The sequence below is a fragment of the Stylophora pistillata genome, chromosome 10, assembly GCF_964205215.1.
Source record: "Stylophora pistillata chromosome 10, jaStyPist1.2, whole genome shotgun sequence".
Taxonomy (NCBI): domain Eukaryota; kingdom Metazoa; phylum Cnidaria; class Anthozoa; order Scleractinia; family Pocilloporidae; genus Stylophora; species Stylophora pistillata.
This window is the reverse complement of record NC_142528.1, coordinates 3527789-3548471: the sequence shown is the minus strand read 5'-3', so window position 1 is coordinate 3548471 and position 20683 is coordinate 3527789. Positions and strand designations below refer to the sequence as shown.

The following is a 20683-nucleotide window of genomic DNA, read 5'->3' as shown; positions in this document are numbered from 1 at the left end:
TCAGGATTCCTTTTATCTTCGGGCGACAGAGCTGAAAAGACAGAGCTGAATAATGAAATGCTACGTCAGAGGGTATGCGGTCAATAACGCGGGCTCAAGTATCCTCGGTCTAAAATTTAGCTAAATTAGCGGAAAAGAATAAGGGCTGACTTTTAAAACCGAGGAACTCTGTTTTCGTCAAAGGCATTTTCCTCTTTCCAGAGGTTTTAAGGAGATATTATTTTTAAAAGTTTTTAGGGGGTGTACCAAATTTTTGGAGATTGCGGCACGAATAGGTAATCAACCATGCGAATGACTCAAAATTCGTGTTTCCGCGGCAAAATCTAGCGCATGCTTATATGTTATTCAGCTCTGCCCTCAAAATCCGTATTTCTGCGGCAAAACCTAGGGCATGCGTAGACGTTATTCCGTTCTGTCGTTCGGGGCGAGTGCGGTTGCTGTGCAAATGGGCAATTTATTGTATCGCCAAAAATTTAGGGCTGACTGAGACGGGACACTTTGGTTTCCAATCAAATTCACGTGGTAAGGGACCTCTTTTGTTTCACGCAGAGAACGGCAAGAAAATAATGTAAAAAAATTATACTCAGTCCATACTAAGTGGACTAAATCAAATGCCTTTACATCCTCATCTCTCAAGAAAGAAAAAAAAGATTGCAATTTACGGTATTTTCACTCTACTTTGCTGCGAAACCAATCAATAAGTTACAGTTACAACTATTAAACAATACTAAACGACAATTACAATTCCATTTTGTTGCATTTCATTTTATTCATAATCCGTAACTTAAATTTTTGTCATTATTCCCGAAAATTGACGCCATTAGAGCGACATGGTTAAACAAGCATAGCATTAATATTCTATGTACCGTTTGAGTTTCATGGAATATTTCTCGCTATAATCTCCAAACATTAAACGGTGAAGAATGAAAACTGTAGTAAAGGAATCGTAAAAACCAATTCTGGCTCTCCATTCTCTGCGGAATTAGCTCAAAGCCAGTGTAATAAACAGATGCTCTGAGTCACGTTAAATCTTGACTTTTTTCTTCCCTGATTTTCTCGGTGATTTTCCAGCTGGTTTCCGGTTTCTATTTTTAGCATCAAGTTTTGCCTTTCCTTTCTTTCCTTTTCCAGCTCCTTTCCTTTTTAACTCACTTCCTCTGGTTAGTTTTAAAAATAGAGATGAAGAACACAAAACACAATAAAAATTATTGTTACGGTGGCCAATTTACCATTTCAACTTTGTTGATATATCCAAATTATTTCGTTACTCCCACCGGCGCAGCCCCAAACAGTTTCTTTCGAAACTATCAGCCTTTATACAATAAAAATTAACCAGCCACCATGAGATGCAGCAAAAGGAAAAAATTGCCTTTAGACCTCGTTACAGAGTTCGTACACTTTTTCAGGCCAAAGATTCAAGGACTTTTCAAGTACTTTCCAGGACCCTACTTAGAAATTTCAAGGACTTTTTGTAATGACAATTTTACCTCAAAACCAAGAAAAATGTTTCTGTTAACATCTATGGTTTGGGTTTACTGATGGTGCAAAACAAAAGCAGATATTTTTCGTTGTTGTTCAATAAAAAATCAAGGACTTTCAAGGACCCAAAACGAAATTCAAGTACTTTCAAGGCCTTGAAATCGGCCTCCTGAAATTCAAGGGTTTTCAAGACGCGTACGAACCCTGTCGTTTCTCAATGGAGGATTGAGGTGGAAAGCAAGAACCACTACCTTCTCTTGAACCATTGAGGCTGTATGATCGGAAGGCCTTACTGCTCTTAAATTTTGGGAGTCCCTTAAGGTGGGTTCTTCGAACTCAGTTCTGGATCCTCAAAGCGTTCGAGTATCAAATTGATTTTCAGGTGGCAATAGTCAAATTACCTTTGACCGGTACAATAATAAATAGGTTATTTTACATAACACTCAGACTGCTCTGGTGGCAGTTTGCCTACCTTTTCTGCGCTTCTGTTATGTGTTGGTTTACGGCCTGGAAAGTTAAAGAAGAATGGACGTTGGTGCGTAAGCCTTGATGAACTGACATAAGACGCTAGCGAATCGACCTCATACGTTTGTGAAATGGTCGTTGGCCAATTGAAACGCTGGCAAAACGACCAGTTACCTATTAACGGGGTGCGTCAAGCTTTTTTTACAAAACACAACAACAAGAAAAAGACTACGACTTTTAAACGTTGTATTAAACTCATGGAGCATGGTAAGTCTGCATTGTGTAAAGGCCAGAAAGATGTACCGTTGACAGCCACATGCACTGCCTCTTCATCAACTTTCACTTAGCCTCGTTATTGCGTGCATTCAAAATCTCTGCCATTTTCTTTGCGCAAGTACATATTAATTACCTTATTGATATCAAGAGGATCTCTCTTGGCTATTTTCTCTGCCAGCTCTCTACTTCGACTCCGTTCACTTGACAAGTCACCCACAACAGGCTCAAACTGTAATTACAACAATAAGGAATTTAAGACAATCTATTTAGGCAATGATGGTTAAATCATTACAATTTCTCAATTTCGGTTATAACAGTTTTCTAAAGCCAAGGAAGATAAATCCATTAAGGTTAACACACATCAATGGGAAAGTCATCACCATGAGTCTGTGTTGCAGCCCACAAATTTTAATGGAACATCTTCTAACAGCAAGTTTTCTTGCAGTTAGTGAGACCAAAGTGACATTAAGGGATCAAATGATCTATAGAATGACAATTGGAGCGAGTCTACATGAGAAGACTGCCATTTGGGCATTTGATTGCATTGGCAGCTTGTCATCCTAATTTTCAAGTACCCTCTATATTCTTTTACCTTTCTTTTCTTTCCAGTTTTCCTTGGAATCTTTTCATCACGCTGAAGATTAAATCAAAACAATTAAAAATTTGACATCTGGTCGAGTCCTTTTTTTCTCCAATGTTTACTGTCAAATTCAACAAGTGCCTCCTAAACCTAGATATGAATACAAACTTGTATCTTCAAGTGTGCTTGTTGCACATATTTCGTACCAGTTTTTCAGTAAATTTTCCCAGTGATGCAGTTGACAATCTGCTAATGTTTAACTTTGTTGAGATCTGAAAAACAAACATTTTACATATGTAAATCATTCATGACAACAAAATCTCAGCAGAGCAAAGGATATGCACTTTTTTCCTTCTAATATAATTATTATTAACCCTAAGCAAAACAAGTCAGCTTTAGCATGAAAGGAAAAGTCCTTAATCTGCATGTTTATGTAATGTGCATGTTTATGTAATTTGCTCAACTTTCATATGCGAAAGTTTGGAAGTTGACACGTTGACTTTGAAAGGATTTCAAAAATACAAAATCAAGTAATTACCTGCTCTTTGCTTTGTTGTCCAGAGGTAGGAGCAAGATCTTTATTTGGAACTTGTAAAAATAAATCATATAATAAAGAGGAACATAACTAAACACATACTGTACAACATCATCCATCACAATTCAATAAAGGTTAGTTTTCACAACAAAAACATGAGCTCAATGGATAGAGCGCTGGACTGTAGTGCAGGAGGTCGAGGGTTCGAGCCCCGGCCGGACCAACACTCAAGGTCTTAAAATAATTGAGAAGAATTTGCTACCTTTCTATAACATCAAGAAATAGTTAGCTATTCTAGTCTTCTCGGATAGGGACGAATAAATGGAGGTCCCATCTCCTGCAGGGTTGGGGCAGGAGACGTTAATTTCCCACACACAAGATTACTGTGTGATGAATGTCCTCCCCTGGGGTGGGATGGGTGAGGTAGGACAGCAGGTCCACATCAGCTATTACAGCTGCCAATTAATCAACCTGCTTAAACAAATAAATGAACTTCACAGCAATCCCACTCACCAGGAATCTTTCTGTTTCTTGCTATGTTTCTCAGCCTTTGGTATTCATTCTTGGAAACTCTTTCCTTCTTTGCTTCAATTTTTTTCTCAAACTGGTCTTCATATGGATCTAAAATCAAAATTCCTACTTTTAAGAAAGGTCTCTGTCACGCTATGGATGTCACGCTATGGATGTTTTTCCAATTCTTAAAATTTGCATCAAAGCATGAATATTAAGCAAGAAAATGAGTGTGTTTGAAACCAAAGAAACCATCATCTTTTAAGGAGATGGCCACTTAATGTAAAAGAAAGTTCACAATAGATTCAGGAGTTTGGTCAGAGAAGTCTGAGGGCAGTTCATCCACTGATAAATTAACTGATACTTGTAATTTGTCCACTCAAAGTGATGTCCAGGCAAACAATATACTTCTTTTAACCATGCCTGTGCACAAACTCCTTCTTACCTATTTGCACATAAAGACAAGGAACCCAAACCATGTTATATTTTGGAGTCATCATCAATTATTTGTGAATTCATGATACAACGTACCTGCATTCTGAGGAACCTCCAGAAGCCAGTCCTGAGTTTCATCATTTCCTCTCTTGTATCCATAACGTGGCTTCCATTCCTGGAGATGCATGTTAGTAGTTACAAATATTTAAACAACTGACAACTTTATAGTGAAAGTAAAAATGTTCCAGAATAAAAAAACCAAAAAAAAAAAAAAAAACACTGAAATTTGCAGAGACTCATTGTTGGATTCATGTTCACTATGTTTTTTATATGGAGGCACATAATTTTTGCTATGGAGACTGGAGTTAAGTGCCAGCCTAATGGGCCACTTGGCTCGTAAACAGGCTTTACCTTACCTTACCATGCATTATATAAGCCCAAATACATGTGTTAGAATTGCCAATACTGAACATACTCTGCATCAGTTTAATTATCATACAAAAATAAAGTTTAAAAGTGATATTCAACTTAACATAGATGTACATTGGAAATCAAGGCACGACTCTTCAAATACATTTTTTAGTACATCAACTTGGCACCTACTACAATCATTTTAAAAATTGATACTAACCTGAGTGTTTTTATCTAAAATCATCCTCTCACGCTTCTTTTTTGTGATGCCCTGTAAGACAAGAATCAATTCACTTATTACTCATAAATGCATGTAGTATTTCCAAACATAAAACTGCTGGCACAAAAAAGACACATTGCAAAGCTCTTTAAGAGTGAGTAAAAACCAGTAGCTTCAACTTTTTGGAAGCTTAAGAAAATATCAGTAAAAAGATATATTAAAATTCCAGAAGTGATTACTGTCTTTGACAATACCTTTCTTTTGGCGAATTCTTCCCATTTTGAGGGTGGTTTTGGTTTAGGGATCTGAAATTCAAGAGATGATGAAAATTATCTGAACAGTGAAAGCACATCGTACATGTTAACTGGACAACAAAAGCAGGTAGGTTTTAAGTATTAACTAGCTTCTAATTATCACTAGAAATCAATAGATTGGTTGTACACACATGACTGTTAGACATACTTACTGGTTTTTCTCTGGGAATAATTGTATTTGGCTCTGGTAGCTTCCATGGATTAAAATAGAAGGAAAAGAAGTTATTGGTTTTTATGTTGGTGTTATGAAAATTATCATATTTGACTTGAAAAAGAAAAAAAAAACAATCATTTTGACTTGTTGTTAACCACTGACTGGCCAGCTGAAGATATAAATGTACATATATATTGGGGTCTGAAGTTTATATAGCCTTAGTGGAATTTATCCTCAGAGTCAACTTGAGATGATTTCTTCTCTGAATCATCCATCCTCAGTCACTTCAGCTGAAGATAGAATTACAACATTCTCACTCAAACAATCAGACCAAGACCAAATCTTAGTATTACTGGACATCATCAAAGACTGCTCATTAAGGATTACACCCTCCCCCCCCCCCCTTCCCCCTGATGGTCACAATATATAATCTATAGTTTTGTCTCAGGACATTTCAAGCTGACACAGGTTGAATGACAATTGCCTTTACACTGACCTTGATATATAGAAAGAAATTTGCTTGTGGTTGATGTAAGGTTTGGAAAACAGAAGAACTTAAATGTGCTCTATTTTTCATAGAAGGCTTAATTTAATGAGTTGAAATGGAAAACAACCGTAAATTCTAGGATGAAGTTTATAAATGGACATACCTTTACAAGGACAACTCCTTCAGATCTTTCATGAGGAAGCTGCAAATGAATCATATTGAAAAAACCAAAACCCTTAACTTACACATAGGCTAATTTACATCACATATCAACAGAAGTTTATTTGTTCTAACACAGACAGGATCCGTTTTGCACAAGTTAGACAGTACAGGCAAACAATACTGTGGGATATCCTTCTTACAAAGCTAACCATTTTATATTGACACGCCCAACTTACAAGGAAAGGAGCAACTACACAATACAGGGCCACTGAGGTCCAACTTGGCATACTTTAAAGAAAGAGGTACAACACAAAAGGACGTATTGTGATTCAATGAGATGTGAACACACTGTGATTCAATGAGTGGAATAATGTTGATGATACTGATCTATTTTTCGCTGGTAGAAACACTCAAACTATTCAATCCACTCTACAAGAAGACCTGAATGCCGTTGGCAAATTGAAGGGTTTTCTTTGAATCACTTGCTAGTAAACTGCGACAAAACCAATGTCATGCTTTTTCGCTCTAAACAGCAGTTTGAAGTTTGAAGTTTAGTTTGAAGTTTATTTATTCGTAAATACATAGCAGTCAAAAAAATTGTGTATTTACTCACATAATACAGATAGTAAAATTAAACTAATTTAGATATTAACTACTTAGTTATTAAAAGGTGTTCAATTGGCTACAAAAAGGGAAAGCTAAGATGAGTTCGCTTTAAGACATGAGGAAATAATAAAACTATTCTTAAAACAGCTGGTTTTGAAGCGCTGTACATTAAAAGGTTGCACACACCTTAACAAGTAGGTAGTTTCATGTGCTGCTGGTATTAACTTTTGAAGATGGTGATTGTTGTCATTTACAATTTTGTTGAAAAGTGACTCACATATTTCGTCGTGATGGATGGCTAATTCCTTAAAAATTTTATAATATCCAAGGCCTCATGATAGCTATGACCAGGACAGATGATGGACATTGCTCTCTTCTGTACATGTTGTAATTCTTGCATTAAATATTTAGGCAAACTGTAGTGAAAAACCGGTACTGCATAGTCCATACTACATCTCGCAAGATCACAAGGACTCTCCTTATTTTTATTGGGCAATCTTCTGGAGCTGTCAAACACTGTGAAATACTTGGGTTTAATTTTTTAATACTTCTATGAACTGGCATGAACACATAAATAGCACTTATAATAAAGTAACTTGTAGATTAAATTCGTTGGGAAGAATTCGCAAATATTTAGATACCGATACCTGTAAGCTTTTATATATGACTTTAGTTCAGCCTTTAATTAACAATTGGTTCATGCTTTAGCATGCACTATCAAGTTATGGAGCACGCGGGAAGTTTGGAGAGCACGAAAGAAGCATAAGAGTTGCCCGAGGCGATAGCCGAGGGCAACTCTAGCTTCTTGAGTGCTCTCCAAACTTCCCACGTGCTCCATAACTCGATAGTGCACAGCTGAAAGCATGAACCAATTGTTTTAGAACATAGGTGGTAGAATTGTGAATCAAATCCGACGGGAAAAATGGACAACAATATCAGTTGAAGCGAATCGTGACGGCGCTGATGCCGAGTCTCCTTTTCCTTTGTTTTTCTCTTTTTCTGCCTCATTTAAGAACTCTAGCCCAAGGGAAAAGGTCGAAACATTGTCTTCGTTTTCGGACTAGTAGGCCGAGTTTCTGTTTGTATCCATTATTGTCCCGAAATATATTATTTTTCCCGCGCTAACAATTGGCCGCTCGCGCGAAAAAAAAATTTCTGGCGAAGCGATTTGCTGACGCTGTCAGCGTGCACTATCGGGATTTTGAGCACGCTTACAAATATTGAATTCGATTGCGCGGTTCTGCTAGCTATGTTCTAATGGAATTTTGTGATATTGTCTGGTCCAATGCTGATAGCACCTCTCTTCAAAGACTTCTTAGGCTTCAGAAAAGGGGAGCACGGATTGTTCTCCAAAAGAAGATGATTAGGGAAGACCGTACCGCAAATTTGCTTTGTGAACTGGGATGGGTCTCCTTCTTTGAACGTTGGAACTTTCAAAAGTGTCTAACTACATTTAAATGCCTTAACCCTTTCGCTGGCAGGTTCCTGGGGACTCAATATTTTTCTATGATGTAAGCCGACAAATCAAGCCACAGCTCATCACATTTTAAGTTCAACCCTAACAAACTATATATCATTTTAATCAGAAGGAAATTTTTCTATCATTTTAAGACTATTTTGTTACATATGGGTCCTTGCGCACATAATTTGGGGCAAGAAAAGCCAAGCATAACAAAATGTTTGAAGAGTATGTTGTTTTTCCTGCTCTATTAAACCAAGGCATCAACATACTTGTAAGCATAACTTTTGTATTATGCAAAAGTGTATTATTTCAGGAACCAAACACTTTTTATTCTATCCAATTATCTTGATTGCAACCAAAGTTATGCCTTTTACTATTCATCAAGGTGTGGCTTAGCAATTTTCAAAAATAAGAGGATATGTGATATTTCAGAACTATACTTGAGTAACAACTAGCTAGCTTCACTTGAAATCACCAAAATAGTAACCATGAAGGACACAAAGAACCATAAATAAACAATAAGGTAAAAATGGTTCTGTTCTTATAAAAAATTACAATCCATAGCAACCTTCAAAAGTAGTAGGCACAGGAAAAAATGCAGTATGAAATACTTGACATACATTCAAAGAAAATCATACAGTTCACAAGTCTAAATAGTCATGGTCCTTTCCCTCAAAAGAAAACTTCGTTAGGATCATCCTCTAACACAATTCGCCATGCTTCTTCGACTGGAATCCATGCAGACGCCATTTTTAAAAGGATAGTATTAAGTGAGCAAATTTTTTTCGTGAAAATCCGGTCAAATTTAGTTGTAAACAGCGAGAAACACGACTACAAATGAAGGAACGTGACTTGACAAACCATAATAATCTTTAAGAACTAAAAAAAATACTATCTGGGGGTCCCCTGAGGTTTTAGTATAGATAGGGTCAGAGCATACGAATTTGTACGTTTGCCAGTGAAAGGGTTAATGGAATTTATCCACCCGATCTGAGAAGGCTTTTTTCCTATAATTCAGATTTCTACCATTACAATACCAGAAATAGAGCAAATCTACATATGGTCAAAATAACTTCTAAATCTGGCTACAGGTCATTTACCTATTCAGCTGCTAAACTATTTAACAATCTTGATCATGCTACAAAATGCTCCCTGACACTTAAAGAGTTTGTAAATAACTATTGGCCTAAATAACTTGTAATAATCTATATAATTCGGCATCGTAGGTTTAGTGTTAACAGAACACGGGCAAAGGGTTAATTATTTAATGTTTATATTGTATTAATATATATATATTTGTGTGTGTATGTTTTTAATATTTTAGATGCACAGCTTCATTGTAAATAAGTGACTTAGCTTTATGGATTCTGTGCCTAATAAAGTATCTATCTATCTATAATTACCCAATTCCTATACCATACATGTAACGAAATTGTAAATTCATGACTGAAAACCTTCTTGGGATTGTTTAGCATGGTAGTAGAGTACCTTCCATATGGCATTCAACAGCAGCTGCGTATTATCTCTGGCAAGATTTCTGAGGAAGTCTTCTTTATTTTTCCTATGAATGAACAGGAGGTTTAAAGGCAAAGCTAAACCTATAAACTTATTTCTATCTGTATACGACGGAATATGTAACCATTACAAGATTTCCTGTGCAATTTTCCGATCCACGTGCACGAATGTTAAAAGTTACAAGCTCACCTAAATTCTTGTCTATCAACGGGCTGAAGATCTGTAGCTAATAAATTCCCAATATCTAGGTCTGGCTCTACTTCCTTTGCGACCTCTATTGATCTATATTTCTCTTCCTTGTTTTTTTCTGCCAAGGATAAAACTGACGCCACAGTCGAAACTGAACCACCATCACTACCGTCCACCATGTTGAAATACATGCAACCTAGAGCATCATGGGTGAGTTTGAATAAGCGAGGTTACACAGCCCTCCCTGTAGTTCCCAGTCCTACTTACCACAGCTACAGTCTCCTTAGCCATAATCCGAGGCCGATGGCAAAAGAACGGTAACTGTGCGTACATCTACCACTCTTAGACTGTCGTCAGGTACTTGGATAATTAGTGTTTAAGAGACCCACAGAAGAACGTTATAAATCACATTGATTGGTCAGTTTGCAACAAGCAACATTGTGTACGATAGATACTACTCCCACTACAGAAGATACAATCATCCATACTAATAATAATAATAATTTAATATTTATATTGCGCAAATTAACATGTGGATATGATCAAATGCGCATTACAACACTTTTCGGGGGACTTTGGCCAGACTGCATCAGCAGTTTACAAACAATTGAAGGAAACTTATTTGAAGATGCCACTCCCCCCCAATTCCCAGTAAACAGGCCAGACCTGCATCACAGTAATCTCGTGAGTGGGTTCTTTAACGTCCCCTGCCTAACCAAATTAACTAATTAATAGATGCTGGACTGTCTAGTTAGTGACCAATATCTACTGACTGTCTACAGTAGATATTGGTCACTAACGGCTTAGATACAACCATATACGCTGTTTCCAATCGATAAATACTTCTATTCAATTGTTTAAGGTGTATTATTAAAAACTGGATCATTGGATAATGCAATTCAAGACTTTTTATTGGCTTAGTCATTATGGTATATGAGCCAATATACAATAATCTACAAATATGGTAAGCGTACGCGTCCAGCTTAAAATTAAAAGGGTGCTAAAAAATTGAATAAAATTTAATAATTTAATTTAACGTTTTTAATAAAACAATTATTCCACTCGCGTTTGCTGGATATGAGATGATTATAGCCAACTTGGCTCTACGCGCCTCGTTGGCTATCTATCATCTCATATCTAACGCGCGCTCGTGGAATAATTGTTAAATATACGGATATTTTACGAGTCGCGTAGTATCCCCCCTCATAAAATCTTTCAATGAAGTATTTATTACACGATACGGCTGTTACCAAAGTTTTACCACATGTTAATTAATTTCCATAGGAACCACACTAAACGATTCGCGTAACAAAAATACACAGCCACTTGTGATCGTGGTTCCAGTTCTATCGTGTTGAGGAGGCTTGCATTACGATTTTGGCAAAGCTGATTGGTTAGGCATTCAATGTCTTTTATTTTAGTCACCGTTGTAATCTGTGAGACACTAATCAATCCACTATGTGGAGACTTATAAGCTATTTAAACTCTTGTTGTAGAAGAAAATCCTACATTAACTAAAAACTTGATAAGGAAAACGTTGACGAAATCTATAGATAAAGGCATCGGTTCTAAGATGATAGTTACAGCCTGAACATGGAAAAAGTTATTTGTATCAAAACGGATGTAAAGAGCAATGTGGTGATTGAGGATTTCAGTAAAATGAGATAAGTCCCAAGAAATTGGGACAAGAACGTGATCTGATCTGTCTGTAACATATCACCTCACGAACGTTCAATAAATAGACACTGAGTTCTAAAAAAGCTAAAACTGAATGCCCACGGAAAATGCTAGCCCTTGGTCGCTCATATATTTGTTAAGGCGAAATCATTCAGTATGGAAAAGTTTGGATCGTTTATATTCCAAGAAGTGTTCAATGTAGTTCAAATCGTCTACTTTATATTTACTTGGACAATCTTGGTCACATGCTCTGATTCCTTTTTTTCACACGACATGTACTTCTTAGTCCTCCCCTTGAACAATCTTGGTGCAATGCTTTCTAAATACTGACACACGGAAATATATCACTGAGTGGCAATCCTTTCTAATCATCGGTTTACGCTTGCAACTCATCTACTTTTTTGTTCTTTTTCGATTTTCTCGTCAGGTTTTGAACATTGTGGGGAATCTCTGAACCAATTCTTCTAATAGATGAAACACCAGGGATAGAACTTAATTGACTGCCGATGATAGAAAATCCGTCCAACGGACTTATTATGGTCTGCATACTCTGCCATCTTTTCTTTCCTTCTTCTTTCATGATGTGCTCTACTTTAGCCCTGCATTCCTCACACATTTCTTCGACTTCATTTGAGTACAAGATGGCCTTATCTGATTCCTTTCTTCCGTCATCGCCCTCCATTTCAAAGTCTTCTTCGGGAAGAATACACGAAAGGGAGAAAAGAGATCGTTACTCAGGTCATGCGAATCGTGTGCTAATAATTGTGGTTGAAAGCTTTAGTCAGTTGGTGCCCCATTTTCGTTCACCCTTTGCCAAAAGTCTTTTTGTTACCTTACCTGCTCAGTCTCCACTTCGTCTCTTGGTCCCCTCTCTTTATTATCCAAATTTACCCGTTTTTGTATACAAAGCAGATCCTACATCCTATTTTGGGCTATTTCTAAACAGATCAAAAGGTTACATGGTGTTAAAGTAATGCCCAACCCAGAAGTAAGTCACTGAATTGAAACTGAAGATCTAGACGACCGGTAACGCTATTTTGACGAATGTTGTAGGAGTGTACAAATTCTAGAGATTTTCTCTAGCTTCTTGGTGGTGTTTTTTTTTTTTTAAGTTCAAGCTGGTATATGCACTTCCATTTATCGCCATTACAGAATGATTAATCTCAGACTCACCGTTTACTTTGTTAACGCGCTCTATCTTTGGTCTGTAATAAAAATATTCCCAGATAAGACCACCGCCGACAAGAATTCCAAACAAAGCGAGTAGAATTATGAGAAAATCGTAATCTTCAAATAAACTGGTTGTCTGGTTTTCGGTCTCTACCACAGTAACGGAACTGGAAAAGATCTACGAAAAACAGGAGGATAAAAAGTGACAATAGGAAATGTTTTCCTGTTGGAAGGAAAACTGAACAACGAGGAATGTTGTTCGGTTTGGGTTAGAAAGAAACCACATTTTCTGTCAACCATTGAAAAATCTATCAATCTTTCCCAGGCTATTTTTCTCACTGCAAAAGAAATAAATGCTGCTAATGTCGTGAAGGATTGGACAACTAAGTTCAAGAAATAACTAGTCATCTAACTTTTCAGGCTAGAATACCTGGAAGTAAAGAAAGCTAACGCGATGCTTTTGTAACGCAAGTTATTTTTACTTTAGTTTTATTTCTTTATTACCTGTAACGCTCTTAGTTCAAAGTCATTGCTATTTAGAACATCCGTTGCGCATTTCTTTATCATGCTACACACTTGTGTTGAGTTGTAGGGCGGAGTTACGCTCATTCCAATGTAGTAATCGTAGTCAACAGTTCGGCCTATAGCCAGAGTTTTGCCTGTAAGTTGCTCAAGACTTGCTACAGCTACATGTCTATCAATTAGGAAACCATTTACGGGCGGGTTTTTCTCTTCAACTAGTGCAGCGATCATTCCATCTAAATCTTTGTATTCTAAGAGAGAAATTGAGAGAGTCGGTGAAAAACATTTGTAAACTTCATCTTTTGTTGTAGTGCTACTGAATCCTCATAATAGGATTTAATCTCCTCTTCGAGCTCAGGGGCCGACCATTTAACTCTTGAGGGGGAGGTGGGTGCTTTTGAAAAAAATTTCCTGCAAGCGCTTGTTGGAAGAAAAAAATTGCATGCAACTCAAATGTAACAAAAAAAAAAAAAGAGCATTTTAGAACGGAAAAAATATCCTGCCCAGCAGATAGCTAGAAAAAAATTTCTTGATGACCAGAAATCCCCCCCTCCCCACAAAAAAAGTTAAATGGTCGGCCCCTTATTAGATTAGATGGTCATCACAAACAACTCAAACTCGACGGGGTAGGGTTGGGAAGGAAGAACCAATTAAGGTTACTTCCCACCTTCAGAGGCCGAAAAATTCGTTTTTTCTTTTATTGGACTAGATCATTGAAGTTAGACATTTTAACTAACGTTTGCAAAAGGAAACATTTTAAAATCTCAAAAGGCGACCGACTTATTTCGGAAAACGCATTTTCAAATAAAGTTAATAAATCAGGAGGGTGTCATAATCTCTTAAATGAGCGAACCGCTTAGGTGAATGTTCGCGGCAATTTCATGTTATTTGCATATTTTGTTTACATCGCGCACTTCACAAAATTCACGCGTGAAAGTTCTCTGCCAGTGGAAAGTCTTTTCTCATGGATAAAAAACAGAAATAAAAATTAGAGAGGAGTTCCTGGGCAAAGAAAAAGAAAAAAATAGGCCCAAAGAGGAGAGAAATGACACCATTTTGTCAGAAAAAAAAAAAAAAAACAGTGCTGGCACTCCTCTCTACGCTAGCATCCAAATTACGAACAAAGAAGTCGCCATAAAATCTATATTTGCCGTACATAAGGTTAAAAACGAAGTTTCCTTTCAATAAGCAAGTACCGGTCTTGATGCAGAACATAGCCAGGCCGCCCATAAATCGCCCCGAGTCGTATGAAATCATGAATAAACCCACTCGAGGAAACTCATTTGAGCGATGAGGGTCTTACTTAAGCTTTCTTTCGCCAGGGGCCCATTACCTTGCTGTTGTTTAGCTGTTTTGCTTTTCAGTAGTTTCTCCAGCCTTACCTTTTTTGCTGCGGGTTTTTTCTTCGCCAATTTTTTGCCCAGAGCGAGATAACAAAAACGTGACTGCTATGCGATACTTTTCCCGGGAAAATATTGATGTTTCAGGTGGCGACATAATCTCTTGGTGCGGCGCTAGTTGTTTACAAACCTTTAGGAGCTAAAATCTCGCATCCACTTTGAGTGAATCTATAGGGTATGTAGATTTGACTGATTTTCGTGAAATTTTGCCAAAACATTCCAGGGATAATGACAAGCGAAAGTGTGTCAGGAAATTTTGATTTTTGAAATATTTTTCCCGTTGTGTCCATTTACGCAACACGTTTCGCATTTTTTACGCTACTCCAACTTGGATGCGGATATCTAGACAACCAATCAGAATATCGAAAAAGCCTGTCACACTTTTGTTGATTGATGCCTTGTGAATAAGACTTTGCAGCCATTTTGCACGTGCAGCGAGATGCGATACCAGATAAATTCAATAGAAGGACCCTCGGTCGTTTCACGATCACGCCTTACCGGCTCCTAATACTCCCTAAATAAAAAAAATCGCCTAAATTATATTTTTATCGTAAACTGAATGTATTAAGCTTTCTTTTGAAGTATAGTTTGTTAGGATTTTCTTCAAACTAGCGCGCGTACGAGTTTTTTCCGAAGGACACCCGCGCAGTTGGGAAGTAGCCTTAAAAATTTATATTTTTGAGTTGTTTACAAGCGACGCGGAGTGCGAAGGGCAGAGCTCGAGTGTTATTTTAGATTTGAATTTCTCATTTTCAACCCAGAGTCATTCATTCTGAATACAGAGGTACTCTTGACCGAGCGAGGACTGATATGATGCCATTTTTCGCCCCTAGTTCTGTATTCAAATGTGACTGGTATAAACTCCTCTTACCTACCTTTGTATTTTGCCCCTTCTGACACCGCCACCCGTCTCGCCAAACTTCCATTCAAAACTGCAACCTAAAAGGCCGAAAAAATAATATTGATTCTATTCGCCAGACATTGAATCATTTCAAGATGTTCATCTTAAGAACATTTTGAGAAACAGTAGCGCAGATTCTGTACGGGATGCTATTATTTTTATTTAATTAGTTGAAATTTTGGTAGTCAACGGATAGATCGATGTTATTGACTGTGCTTAAAAGGCTTTGGTAGCAATCACCCCTTGAAAAAAGTAGAATGGAATCAGAGATTTTAACTATCGGCTTTTGATGATGGTCAGATCTGCGTGCCGTTAAAAGTTTTTTCAATCAATGTCACTGTTCGGCAAATATTGCCACAGGACGATACAAAACGGCGCTTACCGTTTTGCCAAATAGATTCAAGTCTTCTTCAATTTCATAATTCAAAGAACTCGTGACATTGGCTGTAAGAACTGAGAAGGCGACCATGCCCAACAACATCCACAAAATACTGTATAAACGAGCTGGCACGGACTTGGGAGATGTGTCTCCATACCTACAGACATCAACTACTGCATGTAAGTACACAATTATCGTAATTATTACCATCATATAATTAAATAAATCGATATCATCACCATCATTATTATTCTTATAATAACTACTATTACACATTTTTTATATGAAATTTACAACTTTATGACAATATCTAAAGGCAATGAATGCTATCTACCCAACAGTAGTCATTGTCACGAAAGCCCACCAAAAGCCCTGCCAGGAACCACTGATGAACGAAGGGGGAAAGTCCACCGGATTCTTATGGCGATCCTGTTGAAAGAGATGTTACATTTACGTGCTATACAACAAAATACATGACGAGTACGAGCCAGTCCATGTCGCGACCTAATTGGCTGCAAAATTGGGCCATTTAGAAGCAGAATAATCAGGCTTTTTTCCCTTTCCGTGTGTCAGCTAAAGACAATACAAAAATAAATCAAATTTAAAGTAAATTTGTTTGCCTGACGCATTTGCATGGTGTAAGTCACTTACTAGTATCCATATAAAGACCCCGGATATAACCGTGAGGATGAGGGTCAAACCGATAATCTGTCCTCCGTTAATAAACGAGCCTCCAAGTTGTTCCAATGGCTTCATCCGGTTTCTCTTAGCAATGTAGGCTGGTCCTTTGGAGTGATGTACTTTAATCTCACATGGATCGTCCGTGTTCCTTTTTATCATAAAAGGTATGGCAATGGTTACATTTTGAGTGTTATTCGAAGAAGTCTTTTGGAATTTTTTCTCAGTTGGTTTGAAGGAAATTTTAGAGGGCTTGATCATCTGGCGAAGGAATGTACCAAGGAAGCCGGCTGCAAAGATCGATAGAGATGAGGTTTTAAAAAATACGAGCATGCTTGGGTCACTCACTAAAACTGAAGAATCTCCTTCAGAATCGAAGAGGTGCTTTATTGCCCCTTTTTATCCTCCTGTTAAGTTCGTAGATCTTATTGGAAGTTGGCTAAACAGGTTCTCATCTGAGAAAGGGATTTGAGGAAAATTGACAGCTGTGTTCATGCGTTGACGTGCACTCAGCGAGATATATAGAATGCGGAAAGTTTGAAGAGCTCCAACTTGAAGTTCCATAAAAATTTCTCGATAAACGCATAGCACGTTCTGAACCTGCTAATACTGAATTTCAACGTGGTAGTCGATTCAATTTTTTTCTTAGGGAGAAATTCCCATATCAATGCATTTCAGCGTGCACAATCGGAATATGGAGTAGGCTGGGGCAATAGAATTTGATTTCACGCATTGCTTACTATGTTATTAACTGGGATGAGGTAAAGAAGGTGAATATCATTTGGTATTTAACAGTAGTTGGAACCTAATCTTGTAACCAGATCATATTGTACAAGACCTTGTTTTTTAACTGCTATCCAGGCTATCTAAAGAATATGTTTAGTTTCCGGTCTGTATCCTATAATCTACGCGGAAATTATATTTTGTCTCTACCGTCTACAAAAACTACTACTTATGGTCTTCACTCCTTTTCATATATGGCTTCAAAACTATGGAACTCTCTTCCGGACTCTTTTAGAACGTCTGACTTTTCTGATTTCAAGCGCAAGATTCTACAGTATGACTCTTTCTCATAGTTAAATTTTAGAATGTTACAATTTTACATTTTACATTTTAGTAGTATTTAGAATTATACTTGTAACTCGAAGATACTAGCTTATTCTTTAGCTACTCCAAATTCGAGATTAAATAAAGTATATGTATGTATGTATGTTTGTATGTATCCTACCGTGTAATTGTAACTGAAATGTACAACCGCTTGACCGTAAAAGGTCTGGGTACTAGACTAGCAGCAATGTAGCACTACTATTTTCAAGGGACCTTACGCAACCACAACGGCGACGGCAACGAGGACGTGGAAAAACAAGAAATCTAATTGGCTGAACAATAGCTCGGGACGTGCATTTTGAAACTTTGTACATTTCTTAGCCGTCCCATGCAAAACAACAACGTGAAATCGCCAAAATTTGCGTCGTCTGCGAACCGAAACCGCGACGGCAAATTATGTTAATTTCCATTTGGAACTCAACGCTACTTTTATACGTCATGCTGAAGTTGAGCTGTGGCGCCGTATAAGACAGTAAGCTCCTGCAATCATTTTTGAAATTCTAACTAAGAGTAGAAATTCATTTTTTAATCGAATTAAGGTCCCTAATTAACGGAGTAGGGGTGGGAAGTAAAAACTAGCGTTCTAAGTTGTCTTGGTCATACTTATTTTATCTTTTTGGCCAGCTGTCATACTTCTCACAGTGTGAGAGTTCTTCGCTTGCAATTCGCTATGAAAACATAAAAACGAAAATTTAGGATCGTAGCATTTTAGGCTTATATCTTTCTAAGTCAAAACCGCAATATTATAGTAATTCCAAAAAATCTTTTTTCATAAATTTGGAGTGATATTCAATAGCATCTACTTTGCCTGAGCTTTGCATAACTCTGCGATTAACAGTTTTTGTTTTAGATCGTATAAAATTTACAAAACAATACCTATTTCGTATTTTCCTTTAGTGAACAAAGACCTACTTTCAAACTGAAAAAGAAATTGCTGTCGAGTGACAGTTTTAATGAACTGTATCTGTAGAAAAAATACGAAAATCTCTTTTTGTTCTTCGCAATGCAAGTTATTTTGATGGCATTTACGTGGGCTTGTATAACTGTACTTAGCTTGTTTTAAGCATTGAATCGAGCACAAACCGTGTATTAAACAACACACTCCAGGGAACAAACTATCCTCCCAAAAAATAATAATAATAAAGAGTTCTCAGTTACATTAAAGGCTTTGTCTTGGTGTTTTCTTTTCGCTTCCTGTGCATATAAACAGGAAGACCGACATTTGTAATTATTTTCGTTGAAATTTTGTCACCTAGAAGCCGGCTCAGGATTAATTTTCCATCACAAGTATCCGATTTACAGATCCGGCTTGTTTTTTTTTTTTTTTTTTTTGTCATTTCAAGGTTAAAATTAACCCAAATGAGTATAAAAACATAGATTCAAGGAGGAAAGTGATCTTGGGAAGTTTCTTTGCATCCTAAAACAAAAAGCTACTAAAACGGAATTGATCGTATTGCGCAAACGTGTTGTTAATACACACTCAAATGTGTTGGGGGCCGTGCTCTGCGGAGTCAGATTGTTCTGTGTCATCTTCTTCTGTGTCAACAACTACATGTATTTAGAATCATGATATTTATACTTAACCCTCTGCACAGGACTGCAAGCTCATCTGCTTTGTGTCTCGGCAACTTGTATATGGGCTTGTCTCCCAGTATTCTACGTCAAAACTTAGCTCGGTTGACGAGAGCTGGTCACAGTTTGGGTAAGAAGCCACACTGGTCGCCGCTGATGTACCAAGAAGAAATAAATACAACTTTACCTCGATGCTGAACATTACATGCAGCTGCAGCATCTCAGATACTTATTTGAAAAAAACGTGTCTGGGGTTGATAATTTCTGTTAGATCCTCCTCTTATCAGAGGTCCTGCTCGACCAAAGAAAACAACGAATTTTTCCGTGACTTAGTAAATATAAGTGTAACATGCCCACTGAGCGGAAGATGTTGCAAGAACAATACTGGCTGGTAAGCTTTCTTGCACACAAAGTACCTAATAAGTAAATTATTAATTCAGCTGAGACTTACTGAGATATCGCTAGTCTTTTCTGGAACAGGTGCTACAAAAAAATTGTTTAATACCGATGTTCAATGACATTTGTTGTAGGAACTACTAAAAAATATTAGCCGGGTAGACTCTTCGGATTTAAACGACATGTTAGTTCTCAGAATTCACTTTTTTTACGACCTTTGCCTACCGTGATATGCGCGCAATTAGTTTTAATGACTGAAAGACATAGAATCTCATTAATATGTAATGTTTGGCAGGTCGGCTTGTCAAAATAAACCGATGCTTTCTTTGAATGCCTTTGCTTTATTTTGGCGTTTTTTGGGTTTTGTTGTCTTTCTAAAAAGCTTTATTGTCATTTTTCATAATATTCCAGTGAAAATAAACAGCCTAAGAGTTAAGTTGTTTCGATGTAAACACCCACCGACGAAGAATATCTTTTATCCAATTTTTTAACCATTTTAGTAGTGCGTTTATTATTTGCATTTGTATTCAGGATCGCCCGGAAGAAATAAAGTATTGCGGAGAAGAAGAAAGAGACCGTCGAAAGATCGAAATTCGATTCATTCTTTTTTCGGTGAATTGGGGACTCGAAAACTTGATATCATTTTTATATCAAACACATTGCATTTCTATTAATACTGAAATTAAGGGGAGGTGTAGATCGTATGGATAATTCACGTAACCAACAATGTTTGGTTCGATCCAAACGCACAGTAATATTTGAAAAGAGAACATGTAAAACTGACGGCAGCGCAAAGAATCAGAACCAATACACACATACAGACTTGACCACATTATTTGCTCAAAAATACATTAGCTGGCCGTTGATTTCCGAGTTTTATTTGAGAAAAAATAGGAAAACTCAGGTTAGACTCACGAGACATGAGAACATTGTGCGGTTATAAGAAGTAAGAATTTCTATGTTCAGTGTATTCAAAAACTCTTCTAAGTACAACAGCACAAACAGTGTTTATCAGCATTAGCAGTGCTTGAAAAATGAGCTGAAGTATCATCAAGTTTATTGAAATTAATTTGAAGAGTTT

At 37.2% G+C, this 20683-nt stretch overlaps 2 protein-coding genes across 5 annotated transcripts; both read right to left on the bottom strand.

Annotated features, from left to right (window-relative positions):
- Nucleotides 1-744: 744 nt before the first annotated feature.
- Nucleotides 745-9991, bottom strand: LOC111324821 (ribosome biogenesis regulatory protein homolog). Its single transcript, XM_022928472.2, has 14 exons — nucleotides 9801-9991; nucleotides 9585-9657; nucleotides 6030-6068; nucleotides 5378-5416; nucleotides 5166-5216; nucleotides 4912-4962; nucleotides 4377-4455; nucleotides 3849-3956; nucleotides 3339-3388; nucleotides 3007-3072; nucleotides 2813-2854; nucleotides 2354-2449; nucleotides 1952-1986; nucleotides 745-1157 (listed from the first exon to the last, which is right to left on the bottom strand). The coding sequence occupies exons 1-14, from the start codon at nucleotides 9989-9991 to the stop codon at nucleotides 1025-1027; spliced, it is 1053 nt and encodes a 350-aa protein (XP_022784207.2). The 3' UTR covers nucleotides 745-1024.
- Nucleotides 9800-19786, bottom strand: LOC111324830 (uncharacterized). 4 transcript variants are annotated; one of them, XM_088735968.1, is made up of 9 exons: nucleotides 19658-19786; nucleotides 19219-19359; nucleotides 16501-16817; nucleotides 16184-16278; nucleotides 15853-16006; nucleotides 15445-15508; nucleotides 13152-13420; nucleotides 12651-12825; nucleotides 9800-12170 (listed from the first exon to the last, which is right to left on the bottom strand). In XM_088735968.1, exons 2-9 carry the CDS (start codon nucleotides 19241-19243, stop codon nucleotides 11854-11856), a joined length of 1416 nt encoding a protein of 471 aa, XP_088592094.1. In that variant the 5' UTR covers nucleotides 19244-19359; nucleotides 19658-19786; the 3' UTR covers nucleotides 9800-11853. The 4 variants fall into 4 exon arrangements, with proteins under 4 accessions (XP_088592094.1, XP_022784222.1, XP_022784223.1 ...); XM_022928487.2 differs by lacking the exon at nucleotides 19658-19786 and having other exon boundaries at nucleotides 19219-19589; XM_022928488.2 differs by lacking the exon at nucleotides 19658-19786 and having other exon boundaries at nucleotides 9800-12167; nucleotides 19219-19589.
- Nucleotides 19787-20683: the final 897 nt, after the last annotated feature.

Bases quoted from the DNA above. Each gene is read 5' to 3' on its own strand.
- LOC111324821 (XM_022928472.2), bottom strand. From the start codon at position 9,991: ATGTATTTCAACATGGTGGACGGTAGTGATGGTGGTTCAGTTTCGACT. The intron at 6,069-9,584 runs GTACTCTACTAC...ATTCATTTGCAG, and splicing joins TGTTGAATGCCATATGGAAG to CTTCCTCATGAAAGATCTGA. The intron at 3,389-3,848 runs GTGAGTGGGATT...TATTTTTACAAG, and splicing joins AAGAAACAGAAAGATTCCTG to TTCCAAATAAAGATCTTGCT.
- LOC111324830 (XM_022928487.2), bottom strand. From the start codon at position 19,426: ATGCTGCAGCTGCATGTAATGTTCAGCATCGAGGTAAAGTTGTATTTA. The intron at 16,279-16,500 runs GTAAGTGACTTA...CTCTTTCAACAG, and splicing joins GGGTCTTTATATGGATACTA to GATCGCCATAAGAATCCGGT. The intron at 16,007-16,183 runs GTAGATAGCATT...TGATGTCTGTAG, and splicing joins GTGACAATGACTACTGTTGG to GTATGGAGACACATCTCCCA.